The 18675-nt window shown below is 35.8% G+C and overlaps 2 protein-coding genes and 2 long non-coding RNA genes across 18 annotated transcripts in view; 2 read left to right on the top strand and 2 right to left on the bottom strand.

The window, feature by feature from the left end:
* Positions 1 to 9781, bottom strand: part of LOC124450245 (annexin A7-like) — a 28055-nt gene extending 18274 nt beyond the window's left edge. For 2 of the 11 annotated variants that reach the window (XM_047000861.1, XM_047000862.1), the window contains exons 1-4: positions 9625 to 9781; positions 7622 to 7679; positions 7519 to 7544; positions 397 to 580 (exon numbers count right to left, since the gene is read on the bottom strand). In XM_047000861.1, coding sequence (XP_046856817.1) covers positions 397 to 580; positions 7519 to 7544; positions 7622 to 7637 — 226 coding nt within the window. In that variant the 5' untranslated portion in view covers positions 7638 to 7679; positions 9625 to 9781. Of the gene's footprint in view, positions 1 to 18; positions 147 to 241; positions 581 to 7518; positions 7545 to 7621; positions 7680 to 9624 lie in introns of those variants that run through there. The other 9 variants (XM_047000860.1, XM_047000859.1, XM_047000852.1 and 6 more) reach the window with 7 other exon arrangements.
* LOC124450263 lies at positions 112 to 4345 on the top strand. Its single transcript, XR_006949923.1, has 2 exons — positions 112 to 198; positions 3671 to 4345. It is a non-coding gene; the product is annotated as an uncharacterized LOC124450263 (long non-coding RNA).
* A 677-nt stretch (positions 9782 to 10458) lies between the features above and the next one.
* On the bottom strand, positions 10459 to 16973 carry LOC124450251 (cysteine-rich and transmembrane domain-containing protein B-like). 5 transcript variants are annotated; one of them, XM_047000880.1, is made up of 5 exons: positions 16824 to 16915; positions 15639 to 15762; positions 15514 to 15608; positions 15290 to 15418; positions 10459 to 10775 (listed from the first exon to the last, which is right to left on the bottom strand). In XM_047000880.1, the coding sequence occupies exons 2-5, from the start codon at positions 15760 to 15762 to the stop codon at positions 10617 to 10619; spliced, it is 507 nt and encodes a 168-aa protein (XP_046856836.1). In that variant the 5' UTR covers positions 16824 to 16915; the 3' UTR covers positions 10459 to 10616. The 5 variants fall into 5 exon arrangements, with proteins under 5 accessions (XP_046856836.1, XP_046856834.1, XP_046856837.1 ...); XM_047000881.1 differs by lacking the exon at positions 15290 to 15418 and adding exons at positions 11215 to 11341; positions 11437 to 11576 and having other exon boundaries at positions 10715 to 10775; positions 15579 to 15762; positions 16824 to 16973; XM_047000882.1 differs by lacking the exon at positions 15290 to 15418 and adding exons at positions 11215 to 11341; positions 11437 to 11546 and having other exon boundaries at positions 10715 to 10775; positions 15579 to 15762; positions 16824 to 16971.
* LOC124450264 lies at positions 11211 to 15439 on the top strand. The gene is made up of 2 exons (XR_006949924.1): positions 11211 to 11393; positions 15280 to 15439. It is a non-coding gene; the product is annotated as an uncharacterized LOC124450264 (long non-coding RNA).
* Positions 16974 to 18675: the final 1702 nt, after the last annotated feature.

Here is an 18675-nt window from a genome sequence, read left to right as displayed (position 1 = left end):
TTTTATAGAAACATGTACCTCTTTTGACTTCATGATGGCAAAATACCAATTGGCCAACAGCAACAACGACATGCAAAAATGGACAGTCCCATGTGATCATTGACAACTGGAATCATTGTTGTTACTGCTACAGGCTGAGGTTGTTTCTAGAAATATCAAATTGAAAATTCTCAGAATGGATTGCTCGTCGTCAGTTAAGTAAGTTAATAAGTCAGTTTTCATGATTCTTGTTTCTACTTACTTGCACTAGAACTGTTGTATTCTGCTGTTCTTGCGTCATCCCTGCGAGTTGCTGAAGTGGATAACCTTGAGGTGGATAACCTTGAGGTGGATAACCTTGAGGAGGGTAACCTTGAGGTGGATAACCTTGAGGAGGGTAACCTTGAGGTGGATAACCTTGAGGAGGGTAACCTTGAGCTGGATAGCCTTGAGGGGGATAACCTTGAGGGGGGTAGCCTTGAGGGGGATAACCTTGAGGTGGGTATTTTTCAGTGTGTTCACCCAGAAGAGGTTCCTGTTGTTGAGGGAGATAGGGGGCTGCGTTCTCTTTTTCATTGGAGTAAGGAAGGGGTTGCTCCATCTGATATAAAAAATGAGAATATTTATTTTTTTGTACCATTTTATATTTGTTGCATGACGAAGAATATCGTTAGTTTTTGCGTAGGGTGAGAACGTATGAAAAAATTTCTACCTATTGTCTTGCGGATGTTGAGACGAAGATCATAGGCGGCCCACAACTACGGTTTTATTATTAATGAATAAAGAATTTGTCTCGCATCGATCGATCGATCTCGTAATTAATAAACCGATAAGACTGAACGTCACACGAACGTCGCGCGAGATTGACGCGCGAGATCGATCGATGAATGTGAGACAAATTCTTTATTCATCAATAATAAAACCGTAGTTGTGGGCCGCCTATGCACGTACTTAAAACATGATAGAAATGTTTTCGTGAAAATTCACCGACCGACTAGAATTAGAATTTTTATTATGCTTGACAAACGGAATTTGAGTTCTTATCCTCTAAGAAAACTATTCTTTGATATAGTTGATGGTTTTCTTCACGCCTTGAAACAATTTGCCTTGTTAAGGGACAGTTATTTAAAAAAGTATTGATTAAATCCTAAAATCTAACCTGATACCACAAATCAATCTGACCTTAAATCCTGTCCTAATTCTACATTACATTATTGACCATCTATTTTAATCCTGGTTATCAAGTAAATCCTTCACGACCTGTCCAGCCGAAATAAAAACTATTATTTATGCAGATATTAAAAGAAAATAATGTACTACACGTACTATTTTTTCCTATGCAGTACTATAATCATGTCTGTCGTCGGTTTACGTTAACAAATTCAACGAAAACTTTCATTCTTCGTTTACAATTAAAATATATATGTCAAAAATCAACATGTCAACTTGCACAACCTTCATACTTAAAAGGACTAATTTCAAAGCAATGATAAATTAAAATTTCGTGAGAGCGCAATGGTATAAAGTATGCCGAAACATGTTTGCTATGAAGAAATTTGTCGTCTATTTTAAATTATAAATTACCTTTAAATCAACAAACAGAACGTCGTTGTATAGGACTCAGTAATGTTTAAATCACAATGTTTTTCAACGAATTCAACTTTCTTCGGCTTTGAACTTGTCTTCGTAAGAGGCAGTGCGTGGTTGAATAGCAAACAATACAATTGAAATTTTTTAGCATTGGCGATAAGCGCTAGAGTTAAGTAAGCGACGACTAGCTACTTTGAACCACAGGAATCTTGGTATCACAGAGCGCTTTCTGCATGTCGTAAGAAAATCCATGTCGAGTTTTGCTTTTCCCAGCTTGAGTTCAAGTCGTTGGAATGTTCTAAATTTCGACTTGGATTTTCTTACGACATGCAGAAAGCGCTCTGTGATACCAAGATTCCTATTGTCGTAGCTAGTCGTCGCTTACAAAACTCTAGCGCTTATCGCCAATTCCAAAATAAACTCCTTCAAGAAGAAATAAACGGGAAACAATTTGTCTTTTTTTGGTCTATTTCTATGGCTCTAATCAGAACTTTATGTTGGGCATTAATTTTTATCACACGAATTCGATTTCCGCTCGGCAAGTCTCTCGCTACTATTTTAAATCATCGCTATAATAATGGAGCACTCGAAGCATTTAGAAAATTCCACGACTTGAACTCAAGCTAGGAAAAGCAAAACTCGACTTGGATTTTCTTACGACATGCAGAAAGCGCTCTGTGATACCAAGATTCCTGTGGTTCAAAGTAGCTAGTCGTTGCTTACAAAACTCTAGCGCTCATCGCCAATGCCAAAATAAACTCCTTCAAGAAGAAATAAACGGGAAACAATTTGTCTTTTTTTGGTCTATTTCTATGACTCTAATCAGAACTTTATGTTGGGCATTAATTTTTATCACACGAATTCGATTTCCGCTCGGCAAGTCTCTCGCTACTATTTTAAATCATCGCTATAATAATGGAGCACTCGAAGCATTTAGAAAATTCCAACGACTTGAACTCAAGCTAGGAAAAGCAAAACTCGACTTGGATTTTCTTACGACATGCAGAAAGCGCTCTGTGATACCAAGATTCCTGTGGTTCAAAGTAGCTAGTCGTCGCTTACAAAACTCTAGCGCTTATTGCCAATGCCAAAATAAACTCCTTCAAGAAGAAATAAACGGGAAACAATTTGTCTTTTTTTGGTCTATTTCTATGGCTCTGGAAATGCCTATCTATTTGTGACATCCCGGAAGTTCCAGTGACGTATTACATGGAGAATGATGACGTAAAGCACGTTCTGATAATGCAACACTTGAGAAAAAAAGGTCTTTCGAGGGACAGTGTATTGAATATATTCATCGCTTTATTTTAACTATTGATAAAATAATATTTTTTGTTCGTTGCTTTCTCTTGAGAAAACAAAATCAGTTCAGCGTTTTGATTTTATGACGGGATGAGGATGTAAACAAAAGGAACACCTCTTGCCTAGAGAATGCTAGAAATGCGCGTCCGCTATTTCCGTAGCAAGGAAATAATCATTATAAAATAATTGACTGTCACCACTCGAATATGTTTGAACACATCAACCGAACTTTTTATTTGTGGCTATATCACATAAAAACCCAGATTCTTCATCATAATTTGTGAATTTTGTTACAGTTGTTCTCGGATTGAGAAGTACTAGCCTTAACTATGGATGAAGTAGTTAAGCGCCATCATTTATATATGAGTTGAACGAGCTGAAACAGCAGCAGAGCTTAGCTATTGTGTGACGCAGAAAGACATTGTTTGTGTGACGCAGAGTAACAGAGGGTTTTATATATAACATATGTTTAACACTTAATAAGTGTATTGCTTTAGGCCCCGTCCACACGTATGCGGATATATTTGAATCCGAAAATTTTTCTTTTCGGATACAGCTATCGTCCACACGCACACGTCGAATTCGCATGCAAATCCGGATATTTTTGAATCCGCTCTCCAGAGTGGAAATTTTTGAATCCGATAACATTTCAGATACGTGTGGACGGTCGAATCCGGATATTTTCTAATACGATGACGTCAAAAAATTGGCGCCAGTGTTCACCGCAAAAATTTAAACATGACGGACGATCGAAGGCAAATAACTTCTGTGATCATTTGGCTTATTTCCTCTATTTTAGCATGTATGGAGCTGAATGTCGCTTTACTAAACGCTAAAACTAGGAGTTACTATCGCAAGGGAAGTGCTGCCCCTCCACCAAGTAAGGTAAAACAGTTTGGAAACTGCTATTGCGTGTTTTCCATCATTTATCATCTGCCATAAACAATACAATAATGAATGGTAAAAATAAAAATACAGCAAGAAACCGCAACAACTCGTATACTTTGTCATTGCATAAAGACAAGCTAATTGTGTCATCTTTTATTTTCAAATTGTCATATAAATCAATTTATAGAAGTAGATGCAAGAAGTAACACTGTATGTATGTATAATTATGCTAATTTCAAAATGGGATAATTGGATGAACAGTTTTCAAAGCTCATTTTACAAAATTTGCATATTGTCATTTAGAACTCGGCCAATAACAATTAAATCATGTTAACCGGAGCTTAAATTTGATTTTGTAAAATATGATTCTGTAAAAAGCCACATGGTTGATGTAAACATTGTGGACATTTGAACAGATTTTAACCTTGAAAAGTTTTTTAACTTTGAAAAGACATATGGTTCCTATTGAAAATGTTTCATATTTGTCAAAAGCTTAAAGTTTTGTTTGCTTAAATATTTTAAGACAATTCACAATTCTGATTTTGTTCTTTAGGTTGAAATAAAAACACGGCATGATTTCTTGTTTGATTTGTGTCACTTTCTTTTAGACTGCTTTTTGTGAAGCTCATTCGCCTTATTAATTGTAACCTGAGAGATAATTGTAACCTGAGTCTAGCGCAAATCAATTTTTTGCAATACAACCAATACAATATGATGCATGGTTTACTCGCCATGTTTAATCATGATCGTGACTAAAACACCACACGAGTACATACGAGTACATACGAGTAACACACGAGTACATACGATACGAGTACATACGAGTAACATACAAGTACATACGAGAAACATACAAGTACATACGAGTAACATAAGAGTACATACGAGTGACATACGACTATTTTCTGGTCAACAAATGAGAAACAACACAATTTCTTCAATACATTGATATTTGCGTTTATTTTTCCTTGTATTTGTGTGGACTTTGGGGCAACCATTTGATGGATTTAAATGCTGAAAAGGTATTTTACTTTCATACTACATTCATTTGTATTTTTTAGTTGAATTTGTTATAGATATTTTGTCGATGCGATTTGCCAGTATTTGAGCGCTTTTGAAGCCCTTTCACCTAGGAAATACATATTTATGAAAGCGATTATACATTCATTTTGACTCTGAAGATGACTACCGCTAAGGTTGTCGAAACGTCAGTCAACAACAACAAAACAGTCCGTCTCAGGACTATACGTAACAGTGCAACTCTCATTTAATTCAAATATATATAATGTAAATTTATTTCATGTAGCACGTTTTGAAAGCATTATTTATACGTTGTTTATTTAATCGCTTTCATAAATATGTATTTCCTAGGTGAAAGTGTTTCAAAAAGCGCTCAAATACTGGCAAATCGCATCGACAAAATATCTATAACAAATTCAACTAAAACATACAAATGAATGTAGTATAAAAGTAAAATACCTTTTCAGCATTTAAATCCATCAAATGGTTGCCCCAAAGTCCACACAAATACAAGGAAAAATAAACGCAAATATCAATGTATTGAAGAAATTGTGTTGTTTCTCATTTGTTGACCAGAAAATAGTCGTATGTCACTCGTATGTACTCGTATGTTACTCGTAAGTACTTGTATGTTACTCGTATGTACTCGTATGTCACTCGTATGTACGTATGTACTCGTGTGGTGTTTTAGTCACATCGTTTAATCATAGCATTCCAATTTCTATCCAATCGGCATGCACAAACGACGCACAGTTCACCTTATATGGAGGTGAGTGCTTCAATGCTCAATCGATTCTCGTCAGTCATACGTTTTCATCATAAAATTAAAAGATAAATTCCTTGCCATTTTGAATGAAAACATTTTTTTGATTCTTTTAAATGTCTTCATTGTTTTGATTCTTTTGAGTTTTTAAAATGCTTTTTGATTAAAAGTATGATACGTTGTTTACTCAACCGAACAATCGTCCGCATGTTTACAAACGTAGAAACGGACAATATTATAAAACTGTAGTTTTGTTTCCATTATTTCCTTTATAACATTTTGATAGAACCTTTTTTCCGATGATTCTGTGCGACTGCGATAAAATCATGTATAGTTATCGGAAAGAGCAAACGTTTCATCATATTCATATTTCATGGTTGAACTCGCACCATGCGTTTAAATTATTTTTGACGTTTTGTTAAATCCACACCGATATTTCAAGTAATAGTAAAAGCTCTAACGAAAATAAATACATGCTTACACTATATTTTGCTCACCGTCTGACCATAGAGCGCAAGATAAAAAATGTGAACCGAGCTGGCTAAATACGGCACGGTGAATCGATTTCATGTGTTTTTCGCCAAACGAGATATGTGTAATTGATGTCGGTAATCACTCGATTTTGGTATCTACTGTATAACGTTGTTTAGGCCGCATATCTATTCGGATTCCAGACATTTAAAATCAAAGAGAAACTGACAGGAGTTCCGAATTGTGATTGTTTTTCCCCCCTCATTCCGTAAAAATCCCCCCCGGAAATGTTAACAGACAGAACGACACAAATCGCTGATGCGTGGCAGCAATAGTTATGCCAGAAGGCGGCTTGATATTTTCAAGCTATTTTGTTCGTTATCTACTGGGCAAAACGTCCGGTAGAAACAACTTAAACGAGCAGGAAAACAACACCGTCCTCGACGATTTTGGGTTAGACCTGGACGAACCAGTGCCTGGTGGGATAATTTTGTCAATCAGATCGTGATTGCAGAGGAAAGCGAGAAAATTTCCGTATGAGCAGAGGCTCCCTATATGAATTAGCTAATGAGCTACGACCTTTTATCGAAGGCAAGACAACAGTCATGCGTGCTCCAGTAGATGTAGTAAAACAAGTAGCAGTGACACTTTACTACTTGAGCGACGAAGGTCGAATTCGAAAACGGCAAATGCTTTTGGGTTGCCACGTCAAGTTGTGTCTAACATCATCCGTAAAGTATGCAAAGCCATTACTTTTCACCTTGGTCCTCGGTATATCAAGCTTCCTTTACAGAATCCGAAGTAAAATGTCTCGTGAAAAACTTTAACCGAGCACATGGTTTCCCTCAATGCATTGGAGCTATTGATGGAACTCATATCGAAATCAAACAGCCAAATGTCAATTCCACTGATTATGTCAATAGGAAAGGGCGACATACCTTGAATGTGCAAGCAGTTTGTGACTATAAATACTATTTTTTGGATGTAGTTGTAAAATGGCCAGAGAGTATACACGATGCAAGAGTATTTTCCAACTCAAAGTTAAATGATTTCTTAAAGAGTGGGAAAATACCATATTGCAAGGCTCATATAATGCCAGATACCATTGATGCTGTTGGAGTGTTCTTACTCGGAGACCCAGCATATCCTCTCATGCCCTATCTTATGAAAGAATACTCCAATGGAGGTGCTACAGTGCAAGAGCAATATTTTGGATTGATTCTTTGTCAATCTAGAATGGTCATTGAATGTTCCTTTGGGCACTTGAAAGCAAGGTTTGGGGCTTTAAGAAGGGCCATGGACATAAATATTAATGATGTTGCTTGTGTTATTTATGCCTGCTTTGTCTTGCATAATTTCTGTGAGCTGCACAATGAGACAATTGGAGAGGACAAAGTTTCATCAGCCATAGATTATGATAAACACTTCCAGCCGGAAGCAGCAACTAATAGTTACAGAACCGACTGCAATGAAGCTGAAGGGAAAAAAGTAAGGAGAATACTCACCAACTTTTTTGATCCATGAAATATCCCTGAAATGATTACATACCATGGACTTTAACTAAGAAAATGATGGTAAATGACACTTTCTAATTAATGTTTTCCTTGCCTTTTTCTGCATCCATTTAATCAACATAAAAATGGCTTCTCTATGAGCATGGCTGAAACTAAGAAAATATTAATGAATACTGAATGTTTATCAATCTTAAATATTCATAAGCATCCTGCTGACCCTTTTAAATCTTTTACTAAAACTTAACTAAGTCTTTTTCCTTTATATTGATGAAGTGTAAGTCTAAAAAGAGTTGAGATTTTTCAAAAAGAAATCTAATAAAAAAGCAATGTCAATTTTTTAATATTTATTAGATTTTTAATGCTTTTACTGTGACCAAAACTAAGTACTCTCATATAAGTTATAATCTTTGGAAATACAATAGAAAGAGCAACAAATTCTTCCAAATGATGATGAAAATCTTTGTGCATGCAAATTTAATACTTTTCAACCTTCATGTAAATAACTTAAATAACTATAAATGCTTTAAAAAAAAGGGAAATTAAATGTCAGTATTACAATTAACTAAAACATGTTTTTTTCAGAGGGGTACATTGTTTGGGGGTATGAAAGTTGTCCAGCATTTGATGTACTAGCTGGGGTCCTAAACTGTGAAGTGTTGTGGAAGATGTAGTTCGCTTGGGGAGGAGGTGGCGGCATGTACTGAGGTTCAATGGCAACTGATGGTAGACCCATAATATTTCGTAGCATAGCAAATCCATCTGATATAGATGATGTAAGCTTTTCCATGTTTGATGAGAGTTTTTCCATGTGACTAGAGTAGGTTGCATCCATAGATTCCATTCTATCAAAAAGTTTTTTTTTTATTTCAAGTTCTTCTTGTGATATGGTTAAGAGCTGTGAGTCTACAGGAAGCTTCCTTTTTAGTTTTTCTCCTTTGTAACCTCGTAACTTGGAATCAAGCAGCTCTCTTCTTTCCTTGATTGTCTTGGGCTTTGCAATGCTTGGTGATAAGGCGTTTTCCACTGGCGTCTTTGGATCACCATCACTCTCATGCTCTGCACATGGGCTGTCTGTAGAACTGCCAATGCTGTCATTCGTCGATTCGAGGTTGTCTTCATCGTTCAACTCTACGATTTCAGTGGTCTCAATTCCTTCTGTAATCTTATTCGTTGCAGGAGATCCACCCCATATATCCTCGCACAGTTCAAAATACAATAACACGGCCATGCCCACTCTTTCGGCCAGAGTCCACGGCCTGTCGGTATTTCTTGCGAATCATTTTAAGTTTTGAAGCGAGAATTCCCTGAAAATCTGTTCCTCAGTATGCGGAAATCTTTCTGGATTGCGGCAGCATTTTCTGGGGTTGGATATTGTTTTACAAAGCGATCTAGAATATCGCCATATTTACTCTGGCAAGACTCCCAGTCAGTGTTCTCCATGGATTTTGCGGCTTTGTATTCAATTGTCACCTTCAATAACAACTCGACTTCATCGTCGCTCCATATAAATGATTCAGATTTGCTGCCCTTGTTTTTTATGGCTTTTCTACCCGAATATGACATGTTTCAACAGTTTCAAATCGAGAATAATAAGAAAGGGAATTCCCGCGAGCGCAAACAGGCGTAGCGCATGCTCAGTAACAAATATTGCAAGATTTCCGGAATGAATCCGAATACATGTGGACGGGCGAAATCAATACGAATACCATGTAGTCTCAACGTGTGGACGGAGATATTTTTGTATCCGGAAAAAAAATTTTACGGATTCAAAGGAATCCGCATACGTGTGGACGGGGTCTTAGATAATGAACTTGACTTTCTCAAGTGGTTGAAAGATAAATTTCAAGAGCAATCATACCAATACCATCATATAATACCAACAATAACGACAAGTATCTCGTGTTATAAATCATTCCGGCAAATGAAGACCAAAATATTGACGATTGTTCGAATTTAAACTTAGTTTAAATATATCTAAAACGATTTAAAATCGTATAAAATTAATTTCCGCCTGCGAGAAGTGTTTGCACATGTCCTTCGCACATTTCGTTGTTATATATATATATAATGAAAAGTATACGTAGGGTTGACGCTTACCTTGTTTTTAAAAATGCACTTACTTATGACCACGATGTGTAGATGACTTTTGGTTCGTTTAATGAGAGAGGCAAATTTTGTTTATTGTCTCTCCGTGTAGTCGTGTGAAATCTTAGTCATGACGTTTTCTCAACCAAATATTGATGTCCTTATTAGGAGTACCAATTTTCTCGAGTATCTGATCTACCATGTGAATATCACGTGCAAAAAACGTGCTTTCTCGTTTCGAAAGTACTAGGGAATGTGCAAGGTTTTCCTTGACAAGTCAACACGTGACACCATTTACAACAGAGTCATTTTTTAACATGAACTCAGGCATCCTGTAGCGGATCCAGTGGCGGTCAGAATACATTACTGAAAATATATTTTCATTTTAAAATACTTTCGAGCGAATACTATTGTGAGTATTTTAGTATTAACTATTTCGGATCCGACCGTTTCGGTTCCAACTTTTGGTTGGTTGTTCAGACGATCCAATGGTTTTGTTGACATTTATATTCGTTCAGATATTTATTGTCTTGAAAGCAGCAATTTGTGTTATCCAGTACATTTATCGATACATTTGCTTATTTTTATACTTGTTTTCAAGTCTTTTTCAAATCTAATTTCTCGCGTTAGCTCAAATTTGGGAAGTGTAAAGAGTAAAAAGCTTTAGCCTAGTCGACTTCTTTTGATGTTGTCGGATGAAAAAAGAGCAACTTCTACTTCCATCCGATTTTTGAGATTGAAGGATCCGACTGTCGGGTGCTCACTTTAAACATGTTCACACGATCCGTTTTTTTGGGATCCTACAATATCGGATGGTGTGAAAGGGCATTTAAAAAGTCTTTTGTATTTAAAATGAGCTTTTATAAATGTATTTTGACCTACCCTAGATACGTCAATGATTAAATATTTTTTTTACCCTAAAGTTATTGCACAAAGTACTTCTGAACACAATAAAAACGTTCTTATGATCATCCAAGTTGACAAATGTGTATATAAATCATTAACTACTTCATAACTGCGACTCTCAGAAATATGAGAGGAACAATTATTAGTCCACAGAAAAGTATTATTCCACAGATTATAGCTATGACAGCCAGATTTCTTGCGGTTTTTGCTGACCTCATGGCTTCATCATAGTTACCAGCATTGTAATGATTTCTTGACTAAAGGCGAAAAAGGAAAACTATCTTTTAGAGTACATTGAAGTGAGTTATATGTAAAGTTGCATTGTTCACAATAACCATAATGAGGATTGACTTCACATAAGAAAATCATTTGTGCGAATTCTTATTACTCTGTGAATTTCTTTTTAAATGTGTGCATCCTACAACGTGAAAACTTTAACTTCCATAGAACGCCATTGTTACGTCATCGATTCAGCTCAAAAGTAATATATTAGAGGAAGAACTTTTCACTTTATGACAATAAAGTTTCTCGTGCAGTGAAAACACACATTTCATGTTCTAATTCATTAGACTTTATAAAGCAAATGTCAAAAGTAACATTTTGTACGATTTCGTAAATGAACCCTCACCTTTGAGCTTAGCGTTTCAATCGTATTGCTTATTGAATGTAAATATTATGTTTTATAGAAACATGTACCTCTTTTGACTTCATGATGGCAAAATACCAATTGGCCAACAGCAACAACGACATGCAAAATGGACAGTCCCATGTGATCATTGACAACTGGAATCATTGTTGTTACTGCTACAGGCTGAGGTTGTTTCTAGAAATATCAAATTGGAAATTCTCAGAATGGATTGCTCGTCGTCAGTTAAGTAAGTTAATAAGTCAGTTTTTATGATTCTTGTTTCTACTTACTTGCACTAGAACTTTTTTATTCTGCTGTTCTTGCGTCATCCCTGCTAGTTTCTGAAGTGGATAACCTTGAGGTGGATAACCTTGAGGTGGATAACCTTGAGGTGGATAACCTTGAGGTGGGTAACCTTGAGGGGGATAACCTTGAGGTGGGTGTTTTTCAGTGTGTTCACCCAGAAGAGGTTCCTGTTGTTGAGGAGGATGGGGGGCTGGGTTTTCTTTTTGATTGGAGTAAGGAGGGGGTTGCTCCATCTTATATAAAAAATGAGAATATTTATTTTTTGTACCATTTTATATTTGTTGCATGACGAAGAATATCGTTAGTTTTTGCGTAGGGTGAGAACGTATTACACAATGTTATGCGTGGAAATCAAGTCTTGTTTTTTCCCTTTTTTTCTTGACGTCTGAGAAATCTGAGACAGGGGCATTGTCAAGCACAATCGCAGTCCGAAAGTTAGCGTAGGACGTGTAAAGTTATCACAGTTTTTTGACCGTCTATTTGATTAGTGGTATGAAAAAATTTCTGCCTATTGTCTTGCGGATGTTGAGACGAAGATTATAGGCGGCCCACAACTACGGTTTTATTATTAATGAATAAAGAATTTGTGTCGCATCGATCGATCGATCTCGTAATTAATAAACCGATAAGACTGAACGTCACACGAACGTCGCGCGAGATTGACGCGCGAGATCGATCGATGAATGTGAGACAAATTCTTTATTCATCAATAATAAAACCGTAGTTGTGGGCCGCCTATGCACGTACCTAAAACATGATAGAAATGTTTTCGTGAAAATTCACTAACCGACTAGAATTAGAATTTTTCTTATGCTTGACAAACGGAATTTGAGTTCTTATCATCTAAGAAAACTATTCTTTAATATAGTTGATGGTTTTCTTCACGCATTGAAACAATTTGCCTTGTTAAGGACAGTTATTTAAAAAAGTATTGATTAAATCCTAAAATCTAACCTGATACCACAAATCAATCTGACCTTAAATCCTGTCCTAATTCTACATTAAATTATTATTTACCATCTATTTTAATCCTGGTTATCAAGTAAATCCTTCACGACCTGTCCAGCCGAATTAAAAACTATTATTTATGCAGATATTAAAAGAAAATAATGTACTACACGTACTATTTTTTCCTATGCAATACTATAATCATGTCTGTCGTCGTTTTACGTTAACAAATTCAACGAAAACTTTCATTCTTCGTTTACAATTAAAATATATATGTCAAAAATCAACATGACAACTTACACAACTTTCATACTTAAAAGGACTAATTTCAAAGCATTGATAAATTATAATTTCGTGAGAGCGCAATGGCATAAAGTATGCCGAAACATGTTTGCTATGAAGAAGTTTGTCGTCTATTTTAAATTATAAATTACCTTTAAATCAACAAACAGAACGTCGTTGTATAGGACTCAGTAATGTTTAAATCACAATTTTTTTCAACGAATTCAACTTTCTTCGGCTTTGAACTTGTCTTCGTAAAAGGCAGTGCGTGGTTGAATAGCAAACAATACAATTGAAATTTTTTAGCATTGGCGATAAGCGCTAGAGTTAAGTAAGCGACGACTAGCTACTTTGAACCACAGGAATCTTGGTATCACAGAGCGCTTTCTGCATGTCGTAAGAAAATCCATGTCGAGTTTTGCTTTTCCCAGCTTGAGTTCAAGTCGTTTTAAACACGCACGCGAATTTAAAGAAGCTTGGTACAGTGAAGACAACGACACAAAAAACAGACATATCGACATACCCATCATATACTCACAACTAAAGAAAAAGGACAAAAAAACTACAAACAACACCAAAACTAAAACACTACACTCTTATATTATTAACACCAATCATATTCACAATGCACCAAAACCCATGGCAACGCATTTCACCCCATCCAATCACATTGATCCAACCACTAATCCAATTAGACGCTCTAAACGTCTCCAAGCTAAAAAGCACGTGTAAATAAATATCCTCATTCTGACGAAGGCTCGAAGCAACGAGTCGAAAGCTCAAAAAAAATCTCTTAAAATCCGGAGAAACTTTTTATCTTTTGTGTATTAAATGCCTGGATAACAAATTTTCAAACTTATAAAATATATATATATATATAATGAAAAGTATACGTAGGGTTGACGCTTACCTTGTTTTTAAAAATGCACTTACTTATGACCACGATTTGTCGATGACTTTTGGTTCATTTAATGAGAGAGGCAAATTTTGTTTATTGTCTCCGTATAGTCGTGTGAAATCTTAGACATGACGTTTTCTCAACCAAATATTGATATGCTTATTAGGAGTACCAAATTCCTCGAGTAACTGATCTGCCATGCGAATATCACGTGCAAAAAACGTGCTTTCTCGTTTCGAAAGTACCAGCGAATGTGCAAGGTTTTCCTTGACAAGTCAACACGTGACACCATTTACAACAGAGTCATTTTTTAACATGAACTCAGGCATCCTGTAGCGGATCCAGTGGCGGTCAGAATACATTACTGAAAATATATTTTCATTTTAAAATACTTTCGAGCGAATACTATTGTGAGTATTTTAATATTAACTATTTCGGATCCGACCGTTTCGGTTCCAACTTTTGGTTGCTTGTTCAGACGATCCAATGGTTTAGTTGACATTTATATTCGTTCAGATATTTGTCTTGAAAGCAGCAATTTGTGTTATCCAGTACATTTATCGATACATTTGCTTATTTTTATACTTGTTTTCAAGTCTTTTTCAAATCTAATTTCTCGCGTTAGCTCAAATTTGGGAAGTGTAAAGAGTAAAAAGCTTTAGCTTAGTCGACTTCTTTTGATGTTGTCTGATGAAAATAGAGCAACTTCTATTTCCATCCGATTTTTGAGACTGACGGATCCGACTTTCGGCTGCTCACTTTAAACATGTTCACACGATCCGTTTTTTTGGGATCAGACAAATCGGATCATGTGAACGGGCATTTAAAAAGTCTTTTGTATTTAAAATGAGCTTTTATAAATGTATTTTGACCTACCCTAGATACGTCAATGATTAAATAGTTTTTTTACCCTAAAGTTATTGCACAAAGTACTTCTGAACACAATAAAAACGTTCTTATGATCATCCAAGTTGACAATTGTGTATATAAATCATTAACTACTTCATTCTTTGATAACTGCGACTCTCAGAACTATCATGAAAGGAACAAGTATTATTCCACAGATTATAGCTATGACAGCCAGATTTCTTGCGGTTATTGATGACCTCATGGCTTCATCATAGTAACCAGCATTATAATGATTTCTTGACTAAAGGTGAAAAAGGAAAACTATCTTTAAGAGTACATTGAAGTGAGTTATATGTAAAGTTGCATTGTTTACAATAACCATAATGAGGATTGACTTCACATAAGAAAATAATTTGTGCGAATTCATATTATTCCGTGAATTTCTTTTTAAATGTGTGCATCCTACGAGGGTGAAAACTTTGATCATATTATTCCGTGAATTTCTTTTTAAATGTGTGCATCCTACGACGTGAAAACTTTGATCATATTACTCCGTGAATTTCTTTTTAAATGTGTGCATCCTACAACGTGAAAACTTTAACTTCCATAGAATGCCATTATTACGTCATCGATTCAGCTCAAAAGTAATATATTAGAGGAAGAACTTTTCACTTTATGAAAATAAAGTTTCTCGTGCAGTGAAAACACACATTTCATGTTATAATTCATTAGACTTTATAAAGCAAATGTCAAAAGTAACATTTTGTACGATTTCGTAAATGAACCCTCACCCTTGAGCTTAGCGTTTCAATCGTATTGCTTATTGAATGTAAATGTTATGTTTGTATAGAAACATGTACTTCTCTTGACTTGATGATGGCAAAAATACCAACTGGCCAACAGCAAAACAGACATGCAAAAACGGACAGTCCCATGTAGTCATTGAGGATTGGAAGTGTTTTTACTACTGTTGCAGTCTGAGGTTGTTTCTAGAAATATCAAATTGAAAATTCTCAGAATGGATTGCTCTTCGTCGGTGAAGTAAGTTTATAAGTCAGTTTTCATGATTCTTGTTTCTACTTACTTGCACTAGAACTGTTGTATTCTGCTGTTCTTGCGTCATCCCTGCTAGTTGTTGAAGTGGATAACCTTGAGGAGGGTAACCTTGAGCTGGATAGCCTTGAGGGGGATAACTTTGAGGTGGGTAACCTTGAGGGGGATAACCTTGAGGTGGGTGTTTTTCAGTGTGTTCACCCAGAAGAGGTTCCTGTTGTTGAGGAGGATGGGGGGCTGGGTTTTCTTTTTGATTGGAGTAAGGAGGGGGTTGCTCCATCTTATATAAAAAATGAGAATATTTATTTTTTGTACCATTTTATATTTGTTGCATGGCGAAGAATATCGTTAGTATTTGCGTAGGGTGAGAACGTATTACAAAATGTTATGCGTGGAAATCAAGTCTTGTTTTTTCCCTTTTTTTCTTGACGTCTGTGAAATCTGAGACTGGGGCATTGTCAAGCACAATCGCAGTCCGAAAGTTAGCGTAGGACGTGTAAAGTTATCACAGTTTTTTGACCGTCTATTTGATTAGTGGTATGAAAAAATTTCTTCCTATTGTCTTGCGGATGTTGAGACGAAGATCATAGACGGCCCACAACTACGGTTTTATTATTAATGAATAAAGAATTTGTGTCGCATCGATCGATCGATCTCGTAATTAATAAACCGATAAGACTGAACGTCACACGAACGTCGCGCGAGATTGACGCGCGAGATCGATCGATGAATGTGCGACAAATTCTTTATTCATCAATAATAAAACCGTAGTTGTGGGCCGCCTATGCACGTACCTAAAACATGATAGAAATGTTTTCGTGAAAATTCACTAACCGACTAGAATTAGAATTTTTCTTATGCTTGACAAACGGAATTTGAGTTCTTATCATCTAAGAAAACTATTCTTTGATATAGTTGATGGTTTTCACGCCTTGAAACAATTTGCCTTGTTAAGGGACAGTTATTTAAAAAAGTATTGATTAAATCCTAAAATCTAACCTGATACCACAAATCAATCTGACCTTAAATCCTGTCCTAATTCTACATTAAATTATTATTTACCATCTATTTTAATCCTGGTTATCAAGTAAATCCTTCACGACCTGTCCAGCCGAAATAAAAACTATTATTTATGCAGATATTAAAAGAAAATAATGCACTACACGTACTAGTTTTTCCTATGCAGTACTATAATCATGTCTGTCGTCGTTTTACGTTAACAAATTCAACGAAAACTTTCATTCTTCGTTTACAATTAAAATATATATGTCAAAAATCAACATGACAACTTGCACAACTTTCATACTTAAAAGGACTAATTTCAAAGCAATGATCAATTACCTTTAAATCAACAAACAGAACGCTGTTTCTTTGGCTTTGAACTTGTCTTCGTAAGAGGCAGTGCGTGGTTGAATAGCAAACAATACAATTGAAATTTTTATATACACATGTGTTTACTACGAGATTTTTGACAAAAGGAAATGCCTATCTATATGTGACATCCCGGAAGTTCCAGTGACGTTATAGATGGAGAAGGATGACGTATTACATGGAGAAGGATGACGTATTACATGGAGAAGGATGACGAAAAGCACGTTCTAATAATACAACATTTGAGAAAAAAAGGTCTTTCGAGGGACAGTGTATTGAATATATTCATACTTTTTAAGTCATAATATTTTAACTATTGATAAAATATTATTTTTTGTTCGTTGCTTTCTCTTGAGAAAACAAAATCAGTTCAGCGTTTTGATTTTATGACGGGATGAGGATGTAGAGAATGTTAGAAATGCGCGTCCGCTATTTCCGTAATAAGGAAATAATCATTATAAAAGAATTGACTGTCACCACTCGGGTATGTCTGAACTTATCAACCGAACTTTTTATTTGTGGCTATATCACATAAAAACCCAGATTATTCATCATAATTTGTGAATTTTGTTACAGTTTTTCTCGGATTGAGAAGTACTAGCCTTAACTATGGATGAAGTAGTTAAGCGCCATCGTTTATATATGAGTTGAACGAGCTGAAACAGCAGCAGAGCTTAGCTATTGTGTGACGCAGAAAGACATTGTTTGTGTGACGCAGAATAACAAAGGGTTTTATATAACGATATGTTGAACACTCAATAAGTGTATTGCTTTAGAAAAATGAACTTGACTTTCTCAAGTGGTTGAAAGATAAATTGCTAAAAGCTCAGGAAATAATTATTTCTTCATGACGATGTTCAAACACCGAGACTTTGAGTTCGAGTTCTGCCCATAGGGACCTATTACGTATTTTGAAACAATATCAAATCAAGTGAAAAGATGGTATTGAATTCAGGATGGAATGATTTTAGATATGAGTTTGTCTGTCGTTATTTTACAATTTCTTATAGAAGACTAACTGCATGGAATAATCGAGGTGAATTTTGTTAACCTTTAAGCCATGATGTTTTATATCCCCAATGACAGGAAGAATGAAAAGAAGATAATTTGCAATGAGAGGTCATCCTTCTTTCTACTGTCGCTACATTGACTTGGAGAAAATATTCGAGTGTGTTTGTAAAAAGTTTACAGCGAAATTAGGACGTTCAATGGAAAGCCTAGAACTTACTCACCTTGTTTCAGGATTGGGTTCCAGTAAGTAGTGACGAGTATGGTTGGCAAATATTTGAAGGTTTTATTGTGTTGTGTTTGAGGAAAAGCCTTCAAAACCTTGTCACTACTACAATGGAAGTGTGGTCTGGTCAGGTGATATTAAACCATTAGGAAACACGTTGACGTATAAAACACTTAACTTTGAGAGTACAGCTGCGATAACTGGAATATTCGTGAACCGTCGTTTTGTTATAACATAGAAAATGTTCTAACAATATACCAGTGAATAAGCAAGGAAAACAAGTAATGTCGAAGTGTTCAGTGTTGTAATCTTAGGCCCTGTTCACACGATACCGGATTGGTTTGATACCGGATTACTTTTCGTACCGGATAAGCCTTGCGTTCATACGGCTCCGCTGAAATCCGATACGCTTTGTATCGTTTTTCAGGAGCGATTTGACTCCGCTGTGGAAGTGGTATAAAAACCAATCCAATACGTTCCGTTGTCGTGTGAACGCTCGAATCCGATACGTTCCACCTTGGCAACTAAAAAGTCCGTGCGATTTTTCAAAAATGAAAGCAAACATAGCGATACAAACTATGTTTTAAA

This window comes from Xenia sp. Carnegie-2017, unplaced genomic scaffold, assembly GCF_021976095.1.
Source record: "Xenia sp. Carnegie-2017 unplaced genomic scaffold, XeniaSp_v1 HiC_scaffold_24, whole genome shotgun sequence".
Taxonomy (NCBI): Eukaryota; Metazoa; Cnidaria; class Anthozoa; order Malacalcyonacea; family Xeniidae; genus Xenia; species Xenia sp. Carnegie-2017.
This window is presented reverse-complemented; position numbering and strand designations above follow the sequence as displayed.

Excerpts from the sequence above, each read along its gene's own strand:
- LOC124450251 (XM_047000878.1), bottom strand. The coding sequence starts at position 15,762 with ATGGAGCAACCCCCTCCTTACTCCAATCAAAAAGAAAACCCAGCCCCC. Across the intron at positions 15,419-15,513 it reads ATACAACAGTTCTAGTGCAA|AAACAACCTCAGACTGCAAC; the intron begins GTAAGTAGAAAC and ends TGATATTTCTAG. Across the intron at positions 10,776-15,289 it reads CCATCATCAAGTCAAGAGAA|TCAAGAAATCATTACAATGC; the intron begins GTACATGTTTCT and ends TTTCGCCTTTAG.